Genomic DNA, 20736 nt, shown 5'->3' on the forward strand with positions numbered 1-20736 from the left:
ATATAACGTAAAATTTGAAATAGCCAAATGACAGCATCAACTTATGTAGTATTAAAAAAAAATTAAAGTACATAATAGAGTCTTTGTTAAGATTGCAGGTCTGCACACTCTTGTCATTCTCTTCTTCAAATTCATGAAATGCATTCTGGGATGTATTGAAGTCTACCATGTTTGCGTGGGCCTTTTCTTTACCATCTGGTAAAAAATAAATAATGTATAAAATAACAAACACTTTGGTTTTTAAAGAATTTCCAATGTAGCAAAAAGTTATATTTTTCAATAAAACTACAATATAATTACAAACATTTAAACATAAGCCTTCAAAGGAAAAGTTTGTTAAAATCACAAACATAAGAAAAATTCTGACTACAATATTTTAAAACAACGTTAAAACTAGCCCGCTATTATTAACTATCGTGGCCTACAGTATTTTCCTCATCACTGCTGTACGTAATGATATACTCTTCTCAAACATTTGAGTAAGAAATGATATTATTTGACATCACATATTCATCAAAGTTGACCTTTATGTGCATAAACACGCCTAACATGAAAGGTCAAGTCTAATCTGCAGGTCAGTCTCAGTAAAGGTGCGTGAAGAGGACAATGAATCAAAGGTTCCGCTTCCGCTCGGTTTCCACACGGACTGTGGTACACGGCGCACTTTGTCCGGCGTGATCGTAAGTAGGATGCGGTTTATTTCAGCATTGTTGTCGTTTATTTGTGTATATTTGATTGACAGACGTAGAAAATATTATGAACTGGTCATATTTCTATTTTCCCAAAAACAAGTCCGTTTTGAAGCTCAAGAATGTAATAGTTTTATTGACCCGAGCGTCCTGTCAGATTAACTCGATTGAAAGGGACCCAAGTGTCATTTATTTGAGCACTTCTGATGTTCATTCTTGGGGATGACAATCACAGCAATACAGTTATAACAGTATATAAATGAGATGTTATCCAGTATGTGAATATTGTTTACGTTTGGGTTCAGTTTGACTCCAGTTGACAAGTGCATTGTACTTAATATATAAATTAATACAGGAATAACTCTATTAAATAACCATTTGACAGGGGTGAACAACAACTGTGTACACTTATCAAAAACATTATTAAAACGTCAAACTTAAATGCACTGCAGGTCTTAAAGACAAAAAACATAATGTGTTTTTCAATGGAGCATGAAGAAAGTTCTAGTGATGTCTACCACTGTAACTAGTGATGTCTACCAGTGTGACTAGTGATTTCTACCAGTGTGACTAGTGATTTCTACCAGTGTGACTAGTGATTTCTACCAGTGTAACTAGTGATGTCTACAAGTGTGACTAGTGATGTCCACCAGTGTAACTAGTGATGTCTACAAGTGTAACTAGTGATTTCTACCAGTGTAACTAGTGATGTCTTACAGTGTAACTAGTGATGTCTACAAGTGTAACTAGTGATGTCTACCAGTGTAACTAGTGATGTCTACCAGTGTGACTAGTGATTTCTACTAGTGTAACTAGTGATGTCTACCAGTGTAACTAGTGATGTCTACCAGTGTGACTAGTGATTTCTACCAGTGTGACTAGTGATTTCTACCAGTGTGACTAGTGATTTCTACCAGTGTAACTAGTGATGTCTACCAGTGTAACTAGTGATGTCTACAAGTGTGACTAGTGATGTCCACCAGTGTAACTAGTGATGTTTACCAGTGTAACTAGTGATGTTTACCAGTGTAACTAGTGATTTCTACCAGTGTGACTAGTGATTTCTACCAGTGTGACTAGTGATTTCTACCAGTGTAACTAGTGATGTCTACAAGTGTGACTAGTGATGTCCACCAGTGTAACTAGTGATGTCTACAAGTGTAACTAGTGATTTCTACCAGTGTAACTAGTGATGTCTTACAGTGTGACTAGTGATGTCTACCAGTCTGACTAGTGATGTCTTACAGTGTGACTAGTGATGTCTACCAGTGTAACTAGTGATGTCTACCAGTCTGACTAGTGATGTCTACCACTGTAACTAGTGATGTCTACCAGTGTAACTAGTGATTTCTACCAGTGTAACTAGTGATGTCTTACAGTGTGACTAGTGATGTCTACCAGTGTAACTAGTGATGTCTACCAGTGTAACTAGTGATGTCTACCAGTCTGACTAGTGATGTCTACCACTGTAACTAGTGATGTCTACCAGTGTAACTAGTGATTTCTACCAGTGTGACTAGTGATGTCTTACAGTGTGACTAGTGATGTCTACAAGTGTAACTAGTGATGTCTTACAGTGTGACTAGTGATGTCTACCACTGTAACTAGTGATGTCTACCAGTGTAACTAGTGATTTCTACCAGTGTAACTAGTGATGTCTTACAGTGTGACTAGTGATGTCTACCAGTCTGACTAGTGATGTCTTACAGTGTGACTAGTGATGTCTACCAGTCTGACTAGTGATGTCTACCAGTCTGACTAGTGATGTCTACCACTGTAACTAGTGATGTCTACCAGTGTAACTAGTGATGTCTACCAGTGTAACTAGTGACAAACAATAGTACTGTGTGTTTTCATTCATAATAAACTGTTTATTAAAATAAATGTTAAGATTAAGAAATGTAATGTTTAAGAATATGTAAATGTTTTGACATAATTACTTTTGGCCACGACACCAGTCAGCTTGTGAAAGTTACAATTGTGATACCGAACACATTGGGACAACTGTACATGTTTCTAGTACAACAGTTATTTCTTTCAAAAGTGCTGTTATCATCTTTTAATATTATTATAAAGTAGGGATGTACGATAAATTTTCCGCTATATCGGTATCGGGCGATAAATGGTCGATTTTTTGTTATCGGAAATACAATTTTGGCCGATATATTGTAGCTGATAAATCATAATAATTTCCTGTGGTTAAACTTCTTCAGCTGCATGCTGCTCACAGTTAAAATACAGTACAGTACAGTATCTTTCTGTGAAGTGATCCTTCACTTACTGCTATTAGCAAAACAATTGTGATGTATGAACAGTATATAGATACAGTTTTATGAATGTGAAAATTATAGAAACAAAAGCATTTCGTTTGAATCGGACTGCTGTGTGAATGCTTTCTGTCTCGAGACCTGTTAGACATGTGACTATAAAGAAAATGTTTCTGTTTTGCTCTGGAAGAACATCTATCATTTGTTTATTAAGTAAAAGTTTACCAGAAAAGTTTGAAGGTTAAAGATTCTTCAACTAGTATCCCTGTCATAAAGTTGAATATTGAATTACCTGTTCCTCCAGATTCTGCGTTTACTGTCTGTAATGCATAATGCCTTCATAGCATTTCTTTAATGTAAACCTATGAGTTTTAAATATGCAAATAATACTTTTTGTGTTCATTATTTGTGTGTTCCCAAGTTTAGATTTTAACGTCGAATGATAAAGTTTGCAGACTCCTCCTGTGCATTCGTGTGTCATGCTGTCCGTCCGCACAGCATCTGTCTGGATCCGGTCTTCAGAGGGGTCTCAACGTAGGGCCGGCCGAAGACCTTTGAAGTGGCTTTTTATAAATGTAGATCATAGAGCGCCAGCATCATCCAGCCCCAAAATCACTTCAGCTGGAGGAAACGTGGCCCCTGTTTTCTCCAGAGCTCCTGCGTACGGAAACAACGTGGCCATTATAGATAACAGCGGGAGCCACACCTACCGCTCCCTCTACAAAAATGGCAAAGGCCTGGCGGGACGTATTACCGAAGCACTCGCCTGTCAAGCGGGAGACCTGCAGGGTAAGAGTATCGCATTCCTGTGTGCCAATGATGCCTCTTACACGGTGGCGCAGTGGGCGTCCTGGATGTGCGGCGGCATTGCCGTGCCACTCTACCGCAAGCATCCACCAGCGGAGCTGGAATATGTCATCAAAGACTCCCAGAGCTCACTGTTGGTGGCCGGACAACCTTTTACTGGCTCCCTGCAGCCATTGGCCCAGAAACTAGGGTTGCCCTGTCTGGAGCTCCCCGCCACGTCCAGCCTGGATTCTCTGCAGTCAGAGGACACGTCCACAGTATCCGAGGAGAACATTTCAGACTGGGCTGAGAGACCGGCCATGCTGATCTACACCAGCGGCACCACAGGCAGACCAAAGGGCGTGCTTCACACCCACAGCAGCCTGCAGGCCATGGTGAATGAGTAACTATTCTGCATGCAGCTTCATGCTTACGTTTAGCCGCAATATTTTGTTGTAAGCCGGCAGTTTACATTTTTAATCGGGCAAATCTGTGAAAAAGCACTTGTTGAAAGCGCATTGGCTGAAATCTGTGAAAAAGCACTTGTTGAAAGCGCATTGGCTGAATTCTGTAATACTTTTTCATTGCAGTTCATTTCAACATCATGACCACCCGAGAGTTAGTAAAAGTGACCTATTAGTTATGCAAATGAGCAGATGGTGTTTGTGGAAAAAGAGGGTTTTAGTGGAGTTTAATCATGATATTATAATGTCCGGGGTATTGCCAAGGTCTTCCTCTGCGGTTTTGAATTATTTTAACAAGTATTGGGTCTTCTTTAATTTGCGTAGATGGATTTTTTTGTCTAGTTTTCATCAATCAAATAAAGTCTGATCAGTTTGAAGAGCACACATCTTCAGAACTAGCTGCAGGATTTGAGAATCGTTCATGTCTAAAGCGACTGTGTGAGATGAGTTTCGCACAGGCAAATACTAATTTCATTTTTTACAACATTCTAAAGTCTAGTTTTCATTATTATTCATAAAGGTCATATTTATTGTGTTTTATCATATGCCTTTGTGGCCTGTAAAGCTATTGCAGTATTTTTACTTCACTCAAAAGCAGTGGCTTTATTATTTCTAACAGCAAGTGACAAATCTATTTCGATTTTCGCTATAAACGGGAGCTCATAGTGTGTTTCACGGACGAGATTCATGGTAATATTCTGTCCAGTTTCACTTATTTATGCATTTGGCAGATGCTTTTATCCAAAGCGACTTGCAGTACATTCAAGCCATACATCTTTTTAGTTTCTGTGTTCCCTGGGTATCAAACCCACAACCTTTTACGCTCCTAATGCAAGTTCTACCACTAAGCCACAGGAACACAAATATGCTGCTTATGCTGAGCTGATTCTTTAGGGTTTTTTTCATTTGGTAGATCATTTAGTTTAAAGCAGCTTTCCATTCACATTTTCATCAGAATGTGTTACATGGAATCAAACACATGACCTTTGAGCTGCCAGCGCAGCGCAATACCGATTGAGCTCCAGGAGCAAGTCAACATTTTATTATCTTATTTCTTTCACAATCTCATTAACCCCTGAGTGACAGTAAAGGTATCCTTGGAGCCTTTTAAATTTCTTTGTTTGCCCTGCAAAAATGTAATTCTTACTCAATATTCAATTATTCAATATTCATTTGCTCAATATTCATTTTCACAATTCACAAACAAGCTCTTTCCTTTTAAATTAGATTTCTTTCTTGTTTCAAGCAGAAACATTACAAACGTTTGTTTCATTTTCTGAAAGCACGCATAAAACTGAAAGGATATATAGTCATTCTTAAGTAAATGTGACTTGTTTCCAGGATGTATAAATGAAACAAGACAAAAAAACAAAGGTTATTTACTGCGTACTTGTGGTCATAATTGAATATAATACAATACCCAATATTGTAGGTGTATATCATTTATTCACAATAAAGTTGAGAATAATAAGTTGTGAATTTACCATCATAAATATGTGGCGGCAAACTGTTACAGTGATTTAATGTTTATGCAATGTTAGTTTTTTTACATCTCGACCTAATTCAGGACTGCTTGATTGTGACCGCATGCATCATCCCTGCTGCACACGGCTGAATAATGATGTTCATTCTCGAGCTCATTTTGACCGCAAGAACTGCATGTGTAGATCATTCAGCGCACTGTGAAATCAAACAATTAATATTAATGCTGCACATCCATGATTTAAAAGGGTTGAGCATGAAAGCTTTAGTTTAACCTGTTTCTGACCGCTCAGTTCCTCCTCGTGTTTCTCTCATGCTTCAACTGTGTGGACTTGTGAAAACTAAATATGGGACAGCGAGCTCAGAAATTAACCGGATGAAGGGCTACAAATGTTGAATGTTGTTATCAAACACTGGAGGATTTGCTTGTGCTGTCTGTCTGAGTATTTTTTTTGGGGTGATATAGACGGTTTCATCTAAACAACATCAACTTGTTACTGCGCATGCACACTTTTGTGACCCTCAACTTAACTCGTACACGTTCACAAACAAGTGCGCCTGTAGATTGTTTCTGATAACAAGCAAAATAATCCGAGAAGAAGCGTTACTTATCTTAACTTGTCTCTCCAATATTTTACAGCAATAACAAGCTTAACCGCTAGATGTCACTGTACCATGCAGTTTCTTTAAATGCGACCAAGCTACAGGACCCATTCAACAAATCGTCTATTTTATACAATCATTATACATGAATATAATAATGTAAACAACAAAAAGCTCAGTTCAGGGTTTGCAGGTTCCTCCGATGTGTTGAGGGTTGAGAAGCAGTGTAGAGCGCTGTATGAAGTCAATGTCCTACAGTTAAATGAAACAACCTGCAAATGAATCTTGATTGTAATGCGAGTGATTTTATTATAATCAACCTCTATGTTTCATCTTGTAGGTTCAGGGTTTGGTCTCGGAGTGGGCGTGGAGTCGAGATGATGTCATCCTGCACACTCTGCCTCTTCACCATGTACATGGCATCGTAAATAAACTGATGTGCCCCCTGTGGACTGGTGCCACCTGCATCATGCTGCCCGAGTTTCAACCTCAGAAAGTAAGTTCACTCACCCACTTTCAAGTTATATATGTTCAACATCTGAATTTAGTGCAGATTATCTCTGCACATTTGATCTTATATACAAATAAAATGCTAGTCAAAGCATGTCAAATTAAAATGCTTGTCAAAGGTGCCCCTGAACTGTGGTTTCACACATTCTTCTAAATATCTTCTTTGAACAGAACAGAAAAAGATACAATAATTGTTCCTTCTATGGTAGTCAATGATGCCCCAGAAATGTCAGTCGCAAACATTTTTCTAAATATCTTTCTTGTGTTCAACAGAACAAAGAAATAGGTCAACACGAGGGTAAGAAAATGCTGATGTCAAACACGTTTGGGTCAACTCTCCCCTTGTTTAAATCAGTGCAAACATGCAGTAACAAGTTCAATAAAAGGAACCGGCGAACATGTTTTTACTTTTAAGTAATAAATAAAAACGTAAATAGACAGCCGGCGCAAAACAAAAACATTACTAAAAAGCCAGGCCTGGTCCTCTCTCACTGACGGTCCGGTCGCTCGTCCTCTTATGCTCCCGATCTCCTCCGTGATACAAGTTTATTTATTTGTTAAAGATAAAGTTTATAATTTTATCTTTTTTTTGTTAACCAACACCAACAGCTTTTTTTTGTCAACCAACAGCAAAGACTCTAAAAAAGCGTTGGTTTATAAAGCAACAAATCCAACCGTTGGGTTGTTTCAAAACAAAATGCTGGGTCGTTTTAACCCATTGTTGGGTCAAATTAATACATTTTCCGGGTTTATTTAACCCAGTTTATGGGTTTGTCCCTTTTGAACCAACACAACATTTTAAATTCTTTAAAATATCAATTTATTTGTATAAGTTACCGCAACTCACCACTGGTGAAAATACTCCATTGAAATGACTTGTAAAGACAATTTGAATGTACTAAAATATTTAAGGCAGCAAAAAAATGACATTGTGTTGTATATTCATTTATTTTCCCTATTCTGTGTGTCTTTTTTATTATTTAATACAAGATACATTATTCAAGATTAAGTCTTTACAAAATATACAGTACTATATTGTTGGTGCTTTTAAATAACTAACTAGATTTAAATTATTGCCTGTTTATTGTCTTTGTATTTTTACTGTATCTCGTGTTTCTCATTATTCATCTCTTTCAATTCAGATTGAAATCCCTCATCTGTTGTTAAATATGATTTGTTTTGCTGTGATGCAGCTCAATTCTTTTTCATGAATTCTTCTGTAAAAGTAATTTGAGGTTTGTGTTTGAGGTCTAAATCTAAACCTCTTTTCGAGGTGTGTCTACATTTCCAAGTGAATTTACCGATGTAATTCCTTAGGGTGAAGCAAATAATATGATAACTTGAGTGCTTTACAGGGAATCACATCGCACGTCTTCCTGTTATCACTGTCAATTACAATTACAAAGGCAATTACAGAAATACGACTTTGCTCAGGTATGAGAATGACCATAACAAAATATTTTATGCCGTGTAATAAGATCAGTACTCTGGTTAGTCATGTTACGCCATCTCATAGTGCATTTACGTGACTTTTCGGAGGAATTTATTAGCCAAATGCTTTTCCATCTCCCATTATTCGCATGCCCTTTTTAGAAAAAACTTAAAACCACCAAACGTTTTTTTTTTTTCAAATTAAGGGTTTCTAATTAGAAATTTGGCATGTCCATCACTCGTTAATAATGCAAAACTTCAAATATAAATGATAAAAACTCAAAATGTATTTGCTAAACTTATTTTTAAAATTACATTTTTGCACACCATTTGCTGAAAAATTCTTATACCTTGCCTTTTGTATTGCAAAAATACTGGCAAATATTTACTTCGCTGCATTTCGTTATTATTTTTTCATTATGGCTGTGTAAATTTGCACCGAACAAACCTGAACAAATTGCTTTTATTTGTCTTCATATGACATATTTAGCTTAATGTCGTTGGGCTATAGCCTACCTTGCATTCTTGTGCCACATTCCTCTTACCACTTACCAATAAAAAACATAAATAAAAAGTTTGTTTTAAAATTGAGGTCTTTGTCATTTGCAAAAGGCAACAATATATGCTACAGAATAATAAAGAAAAAATAGAGATTTGGGATGACATTTATGAGTTCAGAGATTATATAAGTATACATAATAATTCTATTGAACTAACACATTATTGTAAGTTTGTAAGTGTAGTGTTTCTAAGTAAACAGATTCCTACAAAACACTGTTTTGTTCTTATTTTTAAGATGAAATGTTATTCAATTCAGTACCTTTAAAATCAAAGTAAATTGAGTTTTACTAGAATAGAACAAGAAGAATGAACTTAAAAATGAGTTTGATTCAATTTGTATTCGCTAAAATCCAGTCGTAAATAAGATTCTGAATATGTAAGAGAGGGACGACCCATTACAGTAAACGTGTTTCTCATTTTTCATTTATTGTCTGTTTGTAATCGAGAGCGTACCGCAGATGCAATACTCGGACCTTGAGTTGTAAATAAGTCGTATCTTTGTTCCCTTTCTGCGATGTGTGAAACTTTCTCTACAGAGGTGAAATGGGTTTGCGGGAGTCAAGCATCAGTGAGTCGAGTGTCTGCTCGGGTCCCAAGAGAAAGAGCTCCTGAGACCTGCACAATGAAGTTGTGGAGAAGAGAGCCGATCGCCCTTATCGGTTACTTGTCAGAGGGACGCGCTAATTGTAGCCGTGTTGCTGCGTGCCAGGACCGCAGCCGTCAATACCAGGATGCAGAACCTGTCAGACACTGCCTCGAACCACTGTGTGTGTGTGTGTGTGTAAAAGAGAGCACGGACTGTCGCGCTAAGCGTGACGTTTGCGTGATGGATTGCCCACTGTAGCTTTGTATCTGGCCACGCCAACTCTCGGTATGGGCTTTAGAAGCAGATCAATGGATGCCGTGACGTTGAGAAATGATACCTCGCTTTATAAAGGGCGGGGGCGAGCCTGCAGCGGGCGAGCATGCGGAAGGGCTTTAAGGTTCAGGAGAACTTAATGGGAGTCAAAGATCTGATTGACAACAGAGGTCTGGAGAGGACGGCATAAAAAAGTTATGTATATATTTTTTTGCAGATGTGACCTTAAACGCACACGTTAAAAACCAAACGGTATCTTCGAGCGATCAAACGCTCGCTTCACCACAAGGGTTTTATTATTTACAACATGCGGTTCAGTAATTTTTAATGAAGCGGAGAAATCGATATTTGAACCGCCATTACTTGGGCTTTGAGTTGTTTGAGCGATGAGCGCTCGGCTCGGTTCTGGTGGGAGTGAAGATGAATTTATTGTGGCATGAATACATTAGACAGCCTGCAGTCAGAGACTGTACCATTATTAATGACACCATGTAAACGCGATCCATCATAGGATGAGGCAGGGCGGGGGTTTTACACATGGATGTTGGGTCTTATTGGACAACGAAGGGAACAACTTAAAATTTGGGGGTATAGAATTTTCAAAAGTTGAATTTTTGAAGTCTGTGAAGTGTCATGGGTTCCACACTTCATTTATTCACTTCATGTACATGGTGAAGAGGTATTTATACTACAAAATTGTGCGAATACTACATAAGTATGCGATTTCGGAAACATCTTATGTGTAAAACAAACAAATAACATTTTCAATTTACAGTTTATTTTTCAGTAACTCTTCAGGCAAATATTTGCTGAAACACTATACAACAGTACTATAAGGAGGTATTTGTTAATGCATTAGCTAACATTAAATAACAACAAACAATACTAGCATTTTCTAATCTTTTAATTCAAGTTAATTTCATTAGTTACTTACATAGTTTTGAAATCAAAAGTTGTATCTGTTAAAATTAGCTAATTGACATGAACAATTTTATTAGAGACAGATTTTTAATTATTTGTAATAAACAGTATCGGTCAGTAGCGAACCGTGATGTTCGAGTCATAATCCCTTGTCTCAAATTAAACTCACACCCGCAAACAATACGAACGTAGGCACGCCGTCCCAATAAATCATAAATAACTTACAATTTGATAATCAAATTACTTGATAACAACAATTGTTTTGAACAGCGTTTATCAGATTTTCTCTTTTTTTCGAGACTTGATAACAAAGTTCATCTACAGTGTGTTAGTTTTTAGCGTTTTGTATGACGTTTTCTGCATCCAAATTTAAACTTCTTCCGCTTTACGAGATTGCTGGTGAACAACCTCCAGATGGTGGAAAGTTAGCAAAAAACAAAGCGCGCCCAGTTAGAAAGATGATATGATCGGGCAGTTTTACCGTCACTCAAAATTAATCTCTCACATTGATTTACTGTACTGTCAGCCAGCGGTATGCTAACAGAAGGCGCCTGACGTAAGCACGCGCTCGACTTCTTGCAGCATGCACAGGCTGTGCAGACCGCATACGGCATCGCAGAACCGCGACTGCTCCATGATCTTGAATTACTCTCGTGAGACTTGGAAATCTCATATGGATGGAGTCCGCAACGATCCAGGATGACACATATCTAATAAGGAAAATCGGCCAACTTTTATTGAAAATAATATTTTAATATTTATATATATAATTTTTATGATAGTAAAGGTCATCACAGAGGGCACTGAGGGTTCGTTACTGGTATCGGTTGATAACAGCAATTTTCACACTATCGTCCGAGGACAGTACAGTGTAATGAATTTGTGCTCTGTATATAGAAAATTTTAAGAAACGTCACCAGTTTGATGTTCAATATTAATAGTCATTAAATGAATTCATTTCTTTTAGAAAGTTAAGAATTATTAATTTAATCTTCAGAATTGGTATCGGCAGATATCACTTAGAATATTCAGCAATCGGATTTGGTATCGGTGGAAAACATAAGTATTGGTGCATCTCTATATCTTGCTCATTGTTATTTCATGTTGGTAATGCTTTTCTGCTCTTTCAACTAAACACAAAAAAATGTCCTACTTAGCTTTGTATACTGTGGTAGGCTATATAAGACCAGTTTTTTATTGCACTTGTGCTTTTTGTTGTCCTTATGTTTTCCCAATTGCGTCTATTGTTTACCTCATCTGTAAGTCGCTTTGGATAAAAGCGTCTGCTAAATGACTAAATGTAAATGTAATGCATTTACTAATATTAATAAACCGGATGCCAAATAGAATATCATGTATTTTGTAGTTCGTTTTTTCTTTAAGATCATTTCAAGTGTCATTCAACTCCTGTGCGCAATAATAGCAAATCACAATTCTTTGGAGGCACTCCCTACAAAAAGTTATGAGACAAAACGAATCTTGGAAAGATTCACACACTGAAACCACACAGAAGTTAAAACAAATGCGAAGACTAATGAGACAAATAAGAGAAACCGAGCAACTTGGGTACCAAAGTGAAGAGGAGGAGGTGCCGGGATGAGAGATGGGTTTTTGACGATAAAAGAAGTGTCACTCTGTGTGCGTGTGGGGGGGCGTGGGGTTGATGGAGAGAGCGTGAGACACGAGGAATGATAAGAGCATGGAGCTAGTGAAGCAGGAAATAATGAAATGGAGAGAGAGAGGGCGAGCGAGCAGGGGGAGACGTGTGCCTCCCAGGAGGGAGAGAAGCAAGGAGAATCTGTCGTTCACCTTCAATTAATTCACACGTTTCTCCCGCTGTGTTCTGAAGGTGCAGCCAGGCGTGTGTGAGACGAAAAGAGAGAATTGTTATACTGTAACTTTAATGCATTTTTATTTGATCATTCAGTGCCTCCTGTAGTTCTCATATGCTTGTATGTTGCGATGAAAGAAAGAGTTAATGTGTAGTTTATAGTGCGCCTGCAATAGAAGCGTGTTTGTATTGGCTGTTATGCTGCTTGTCTACATGCATTTGTACATTTCCAATTTTGTGTGTTTGAGAAAGATAAAAACGTTTTAAATTTTGTAAACATTTACTTTTGATCATTGTTCTGCACTGCATTATGTGTACCTCAAGAAAATAAAACGTAAAGTGTGCATTTAGGCATTCAGAAATCGAAAATCAACTTGACAATAATCCTAAAAAGCAATTATATGTATAAAAATGATTCTAGGAATATACTGTGATGACTCTATCCTTATTTATTTACCCGTATGCCATGATAACACTGTTTGACTTTCTTTCTCCTGTGAAACACAATTGAAGGTATTTTGAGAAATGTCTAAGTGATCTGTGTTCAGGGAAGTCATTGGGGGTCTGTGTTGTTCGGTTACCGACGTTCTTCAAAATATCTTCTGCGTTCAGGGGAAGAAAGAAAGTCATACAGGCATGACACAAGGGCGAGTAAACTGTTCATCCAGAACGCTATTGGTATGCTGGCCATCATGTAGTGCGTTTCAGATCAAATTAGACTGCTGCCTATGAAGACTAGGGTTTAGATGAAGAGGGGTTTAGTATGTAATGTAAGTTCTGTAATTGACTGTTTAAATCGACTGTTATGCTGCACGTCGACATGCATTCATGTGATGGTGTGTGTAATGAATGTGTGTGTGTTCCTGCTGTCCTTCACTACGCTTCACTCAACACATTCATCAAAGCAGAGAAACGTGTAAAGGCGCATTGAGTCTTCCTCCTGACCTCAATAGCCTCTCTACAGGGATTGTGTTTCTCTTGTGCTGTGCATCACAGTGACCTTTACAAATCTATACTGCCTTTTGCCTTTTTTTAACTGGATTTCTTCAGTCGGCCACCTTTCCCCTCGAAAAAACCCAAAGGGTCACTAAGACGGATAGTGTAGTGATGTATGATACAGAATATACCGTATGTGACCGTAGTGTTGTCAACTTTAGCAGTCAATGTATTTCTGTATCAGTCGCAACAGCGCTCAACACCAAATCCTAGCTTATGGAGTCGGTGCACAAGCATTAGCGACGTAGATCCGATGTTGTCAGGATGCTCGGGATGTCAGTCATTTCTAAAACAACTTAACATACCTAAACAACGACTGGGGAAAGCCACATTACTAATTTTTAAACACAAGCTGTTGTCGAGAACGAGCTGATGCGGGAGAAAATGCGAGATTATCCGTCGAATAATGCTGTTTTCACACCAAACGCGAACAATCGTGTTCCTCGCTTTTGATTACCTGTGAGAAAAGTTTGTTATTTCCGTGTGAATGACGCGAGCTGACAAATATTCGTAACTTGCGCAGAAGACGCAATAGACGCACGTTCCGCTCGATTTGCGTCATTCACATTAATTTGCGCAAATGAATGCAAATAGAAACAATATTTTTATTTGAAACATAAATAGAGAATTTAGGAAAACTGAGTTTTGAAATGATTTCCACAGCTGTAAACAACATATACAATAACATAATGTACTCAGATCGATCCTTCCTATACGCATACTACACAGGTTGCGTATGGTCTCGGCACCCCCTTGAGTTCCGAATAAAAACACTTTAATGTAAACAAGACGCTATTTTTATAACTAGCAGATTTGGACATATGTAGTGCTTGGCAGGTGATGACATGCATGTGATGTGATAATGTTTCTTTACATATGGCCATGGCTTTAAAACACAGCTATCTGTCTGTATCGGAAAAACTTGAACGACGCGAAGCAAGAGACCAAGAACAAGAAGGCATTTGACTATTTTCAAAGTCTTATTAAGTTTTGCCTTATTATGCACGTATAGATTTTACAAATTCAGTATGTATCCGTTGGCATAGAGTTGGTTTGACTTTAGACGTTCGATAGTCTGCAGTTAGGGGACCGTCTCCAAAGTAACATAGGCTACACATTAATGTACACGTTTCTAACTTCAATAGCATTTAAAGTATTAATATGTCATTTTTGTGTCCTTTAGAGCATCATCAATGTGTTTTCGTATGCTTAGTTTTCTTGAGTAAACTATTTTATCATGTTTCATTTATTATTAATTATCATTAACTATTTACATGTGAATCAAAATACGAATTAAATTGTATACTTATTTGCTCAAACTGTCGGTTTAATGTTGCATTGTCTTTCAGTTTTCTTATTTATGTGTGATAATGGGTTTATTATTTATTATAGTTTACAGTTATGCTTATCCTAATTGAACTATGACAAGGGGCCTCCATAAAGGTTTGCTTAGTTCCCCAGACGTCATGTACTGTATACATTCACATTTAGTCTTGCTTTGCAGATGCTTTTATCCAAAGTCTCAATACACAAGAATACACAAGTGCATCAAAAACTGAAGTCAATTGGAAGATTTTATTTGCAGAAACCGATAACTCGATAATGGAAAAAAAATCATGTTATTTTCTTATAATGTTGTTGGGTTAGCTGTATTTTTTTGTTATCAATTAATCAGAACAACCCAACTTTAGTTTGATTTGTTTATACATGAAATGCTCAACATTTTATCTGTTAATACAGTTATCTACTTCGCTAGATTTGAGATCTTTTTGGAAGTAGTAGATCAAGTCCATCAGCACTCTTGAAGCTTGCACAGTTCAATACTGTATCTATACACAGTTGTGTTTGACAAAACATTGTAAATTTTTCGAGTAATGAGTTATTGTTGCGTTCCAGGTTTGGGAGCATCTGATTGGCTCATCGAGGGGTTCAGGGGTGAATGTTTTCATGGCAGTGCCCACTATTTACTCCAAACTCATTGAATACTACGACCAACATTTCACTCAACCCCGCGTCCAGGACTTCATCAGGGCTGTGTGTAAAGAGAGAATACGGTACCTTCTCGATCTCTCTTTGTCTCTCTCTCTATCTCTCTCCCTAATGTATCCACAAAGTAAAATCGCCAGTGTTACAAAGTTCAAATGAACACTGAGAGAGTTCATCTGACCTTTTTTAACACTGGCGATTTTACTTCGAGAGTCATGACTAAAGGCATCTGACATTAGATCCAGAGAAACCAGAGAATTGCCCCCAAAATTCTCTTTTATCCCCCAGTAAATTGAGGGGGTTAGAGCATGGCGCTAGCAACACCAAGGTCATGGTTTCGATCCCAGGGATTGCAAAATATTTAGAAACAAATGTACATCATAATGCAATTTAAATCCCTTTGGATTAAGCGAGTAAGTCTGTATGTCTTCCAGATGGATGTAAATGTAAATCCACATATAAAGACGAGCCACCTAACTTTCATTCAACTCAACACACCCTCTTGCGGGCTTCTGTCTACTTTACCCGTGGGTGCCAAAACAAGACATTTGTAAAAAAGACAAAGATGAGCTATAACACAGATTAATAGACGATGAATGTGATTCTCTTAAACAGGTTAATGGTGTCTGGTTCTGCGGCTCTTCCTCAGCCGATTCTGGAGCGTTGGGCGGACATCACGGGTCATGTACTGCTGGAGCGTTACGGCATGACTGAGATCGGCATGGCCCTGTCAAATCCCCTCAAGGGGCCACGTATACCTGGTACTGCTTTAGTTATAATAACATTAAAAACGTATATGTATATATCATATAAAATGTGTCAAATGAGTTCCGTCACAACGTCTGTTGTCATCGTCATGCCTTTGTTACAGTTTCTATCCTTTGATATTTCAGCACAGGAGCTAGTTTTGCTTTCTCTCCGCTGTACTAAGATGGCGAGTTGTCGCAGATCAAACTCTCGTTCCGAAACTAGTTTGTTTGTCTTTGTTTTATCTGTGTTTTGTTTACACGAGAAATCCTCTTCTGAGAAACTCTCCGTGGGTCTTCCTCAGTGCTGTAACGTTGATCAGACTTCTCATGTCAACCTCCACGTCGCCCTTGAATGTCAGTATCAAAGCGGCTTTAGCGTTCTTCTCGTGAGTGGTTGAGGATTGTTTTGTACTTGCGTGTGAAGCGTAGTGTGATTATATCAGTTTGAATCGCAGACTGAAGTTAATGCTCAGAGGTGATTTCTTTTAGCTCGACGTTTCCTCCTTAGACCCATGAGATGCCAGTGTGATATGGAAGAAGGTTCGAGTCGATCAATAACAGTCACAGAGTTGACTGTGATCATACTAACCCCCCCTCAAGAGGAAACGCCTGTGAATTATGATGCGTGTCACAGTCAGCGTGTGGCGTGAACTCAATCATTCTCGTGTCTTTGTTGTTGGCACTGTGATGATGTTGTAAGACTTCAAACTTAGATGAAATGAGGTTGATTTCTTTCTGAAATTAATAATAAAATGACATTTAAACATACACATATTCAGGAAATATTTACCTATAAGTTAAAGTCAAGTCAGCTTTATCTATACAGCGCTTTTTACAATTTTCAATTGTTACAAAGCAGCTGTACAAGAAAACATTGACTATAAGCAAAACATATAAGGTTATGCAAGTCAAAACACAGGTCAAATATCAGACGGACTATACATTCCTATATGCAGTGTTATAGTTGCAGTTTAAACATTGTTATATTTAAAAAAAGATGAAATACTAATATGCAAACTATAAAAAACTAATATGCACAGATATGTATTATGTAAACAAAAACTTTTATTCTGGCTGAATAATGGTAATTAATCGTTTGACAGCCCTAAAACAACTGTAAAGAACTGCATTTGTATTCTTTAAGCATTTGCAACATAGCTAAATATAAGCTTATATAATATAATCACATTTAAGAGGTTGAACACACGCTGAAATAGCTATTAATTGATACAATGAAACATTTATAAAGTTAACTTAATGTTAAAAACTTAATAGTTTTTCTTTTTATCTAGCTATATTGCAAATGCTTTAGCAATACAAATGCATTTTTAATGCTGCTGATATATGCAATCTTATGTTACAGTTTTGTTAGAAAGACGATCTGAGTCACATCTAAAATCCAAATATCAGATCTGTGTGTGAATAAATTCTTTAGATTTGTTTTAGATAAGTTTTCCAAGCCAAATAATGCTGTGGAAATCTACAGATCTAGTTAAACAAGCATTTAACATAATAATAACGTAAATTCTCTGTCTGTCTTTTTACTAAGAGCTCGTGCCACACCATGTGATGGCACAGTGTGAAACGCTGTGAGAGATTTTGAATAAAACATGAGTGTGTGTGTGTGTGTGTTTTATTGAGGGTTTGTGATGAGCAGAATGACTGGAGGTTGTTAATGGTTATCTCTGAGCAGACTGGGAGCTATTGTGTCCTATTCTCATTTTGTGACATTAATGCTGTTATAGTGACGTCCATATTCAAGTGTACAGTATACTCGCACACACTTACTGTATATCCCAGTGGACACAGCAGCACACAGACCTCAGATCAGATCCTTGTATACTGTATTGTACATTCACACTCAAACTAAAGTCAGAATCCGTTTATGCTGGAGTAAGCCATTGCAACTTCTCTCTTGTGTCTCAGCTTTCATTTGATAAAATTTTTATATTCTTTTAATTTTATATTTTGTCTTAATCTTATATATAAAAATATATATATATATTATCAATGGCATGCAGCAGATACAGCACAATATAATCGAGATATTTCTTTAATGTCTCTTCGTTTATTCCAGGTTCTGTTGGAGTGCCGCTCCCAGGCGTGGAAGTCCGGATCATGATGACAAACTCCACCAACGCTGTCATAGCCGAGGGCAACAGCAAGGGGACGCAGGTACCTTATGAACGCCGTATTTTTCCACTATAATAATTAAGACATTGACTTGACCCCGGTCTGTGCCGACAGGTGAAAACCGGTTTAGAAGGGAAGGAGGGCGAGCTGTTGGTTCGAGGATCCTCTGTATTTCAGATGTACTGGAACAAACCTCAGGAGACGTCAGACGCCTTCACTGCGGACGGATGGTTTAAAACCGGTACTGCTCTGTGACTCAAATACAGAATGACACGATATACTCGCGTGCTGTGGGCTTGACAGGTCATTGTGATGTGTGTTGTTTTAAGGTGTTAAGCTTTGACCCATTATATCACACGTCGGGTGGAATTTGAGGTCTCACTGTTTAGGAAAGTAACTAGGGATGTCGGTTATCGTTTTTGGCCAAAATGTACATATCGGTGCATCCCTAAAAGAAAGCTTACACTTATGCACAACAGGAGGTGATGTCATAACAGGAGGTGATGTCATTTATGCACAGAGCACAAATGACGTGGGACAGGTTATGCACGGCTGTATAACACTTTGAGGTTTGTTTAAAATATTAACCTCAAGTATAAACATTAGTAACGGGGATGAGGCAGCAAGATAACATATTGCAGACGAGGGGAGAGAGAGAATAGATGATGGAGGGAAAGGATGATGAGAAAGAAAGAGAATGAGAGAGAGCAGGAGAATGAAGGGAAGGAAGGACAGAGCTGCACTGTGCTTCACGCCTCTGTCACACTCCATTACACACTGCCATCCCATAATGAGAGAGAGAGCAATCAGCTCAGCGCACACCAGCCTGCAGACATTGTGGGTGCGTGGTGTGTTTATGTGTGTGTGAGCGTGTGTTTGTGAGTGTGTGTGCGTGTGTGTGAGAGTGTGGGTGTCTGTGTGTGAGTGTGTGTGTTTGTGCGTGTGTGTGTGCGTGCGTGTCTGTGTGCGTGTGTGTGAGAGTGTGGGTGTCTGTGTGTGTGCGCGTGTGCGCGTGCGTGTGTCGGTGTGTGTGGGTGTGTGTGTAAGCGTGCGTGCGTGTGAGCGTGGGTGCATGTGTGTGGGTGTGCGTGTGTGAGAGCTTGCGTGGGGGTGTGTGCGTGTGTGTGAGAATGTGTGTGAGCATGTGTGTGTGAGTGTGTGTACATGAGCGTGTGTGAGCGTGTGTGTGGGCGGTTGGTTGGTTTGTGTCAGAGTGTGGTTGCGTGTGTGTGCGTGGGGGTGTGTCTCTGTGTGTGTGTGTGTGTGTGTGTGTGTGTGTGTGTGTGTGTGTGTGTGTGCGTCCGTGTGGGTGTGTGAGAGTGTGGGTGTCTGTGTGAGTGTGTGTGTGTGTGTGTGTGTGTGAGTGTGTGAGTGTGTGTGTGTGGGTGTGGGTGTGCGAGTGTGTAAGCGTGTGTGTGAGCGTGGGTGCATGTGTGTGAGCATGGGTGCGTGTGTGGGTGTGCGTGTGTGAGAGCTTGCGTGGGGTGTGTGCGTGTGTGTGAGCATGTGTGCGTGATTGTGTGTACATGAGCGTGTGTGTGTGTGAGCGTGTGTGTGTGTGCATTGGTGTGCGTGCGTGGGTGTGTGTGCGCGTGTGTGGGTGGTTGGTTGGTTTGTGTGCGTGCGTGCGCGTGGATGCGCGTGTGTGTGTGGGTGTGTGCGAGTGTGCGTGCTTGTGTGTCTTCATATTATCATGCTTGTACTTTCAATTTATGGACAAAACCAACTCTCCGCCTCTTATTTATTAATATTGTGTCTTGTAGGGCATAGTTGTCCCGCATTACCAGATTTATAACTATAGGCATGTAAAGTGAACCTTATTTTGGTTAGAAATCAGTAAATCTTTCAGGAAGTGACCATCTGACAAAGATGGTTCACTTTCTGAAGTGAGGCTTTATCTGAAAAGTGTGTTAAAAGAATAGTGCACCCAAAAATAAAAATGCCTTCATTACATTCATTCCAAACTGGAGTGTCTTTCATCTGCAGAACACAAAAGAAGATATTTTGAAGAATGTTTGTAACCAAGCAACACTGAACCCCATTGACTTCAATTGTATGAACACAAAACCGCTGAGACGTATCTCAATCAGACGTATATCATATAGATTTTCAACCACATGAGGGTGAATAAATGAAGACAGAATTACGGTTTCAATTAATGATTCTGGCCCCTTAAAGGTGGGGTTGCCATTTTTTAGCTAAAAACGCTCACGTTGACAGAGGGAAGAAATCAAGCGACTGTAGGAAGAGCGAGGTCTTATTTATTACATAACATGCAATAAGTGGAGTTATTGCATGTTAGTGGAGTTTAAGTATAAAAAGAAGGATAAAAGACGCATGTTGTTCTCCAAGCAGTTTTGAGCGTCATTGTTTATCTGGAACCAGTGTACTGCTTGTATATACGTGTGTCGTCTTCGCTTATTTTATTCATTTGCATTATTATTTGCTTTGTCTAAGTTATGATAAAG

The 20736-nt window shown here is 38.6% G+C and overlaps 1 protein-coding gene across 3 annotated transcripts in view; it reads left to right on the plus strand.

Annotated features, from left to right (window-relative positions):
* The first annotated feature begins 626 nt into the window (after positions 1-626).
* acsf3 (acyl-CoA synthetase family member 3) overlaps positions 627-20736 on the plus strand; it is a 36544-nt gene continuing 16434 nt past the window's right edge. Inside the window, exons 1-7 of one of the 3 annotated variants that reach the window (XM_079458161.1) lie at positions 627-680; positions 3378-4137; positions 6632-6787; positions 15297-15454; positions 16002-16147; positions 18213-18310; positions 18383-18509. In XM_079458161.1, the coding sequence (XP_079314287.1) occupies positions 3436-4137; positions 6632-6787; positions 15297-15454; positions 16002-16147; positions 18213-18310; positions 18383-18509 (1387 nt within the window). In that variant the 5' untranslated portion in view covers positions 627-680; positions 3378-3435. The remainder of the gene's footprint in view (positions 681-3377; positions 4138-6631; positions 6788-15296; positions 15455-16001; positions 16148-18212; positions 18311-18382; positions 18510-20736) is intronic. The other 2 variants (XM_079458162.1, XM_079458163.1) reach the window with 2 other exon arrangements.

This window comes from Barbatula barbatula (genome assembly GCF_947034865.1).
Source record: "Barbatula barbatula genome assembly, chromosome: 1".
NCBI lineage: Eukaryota > Metazoa > Chordata > Actinopteri > Cypriniformes > Nemacheilidae > Barbatula > Barbatula barbatula.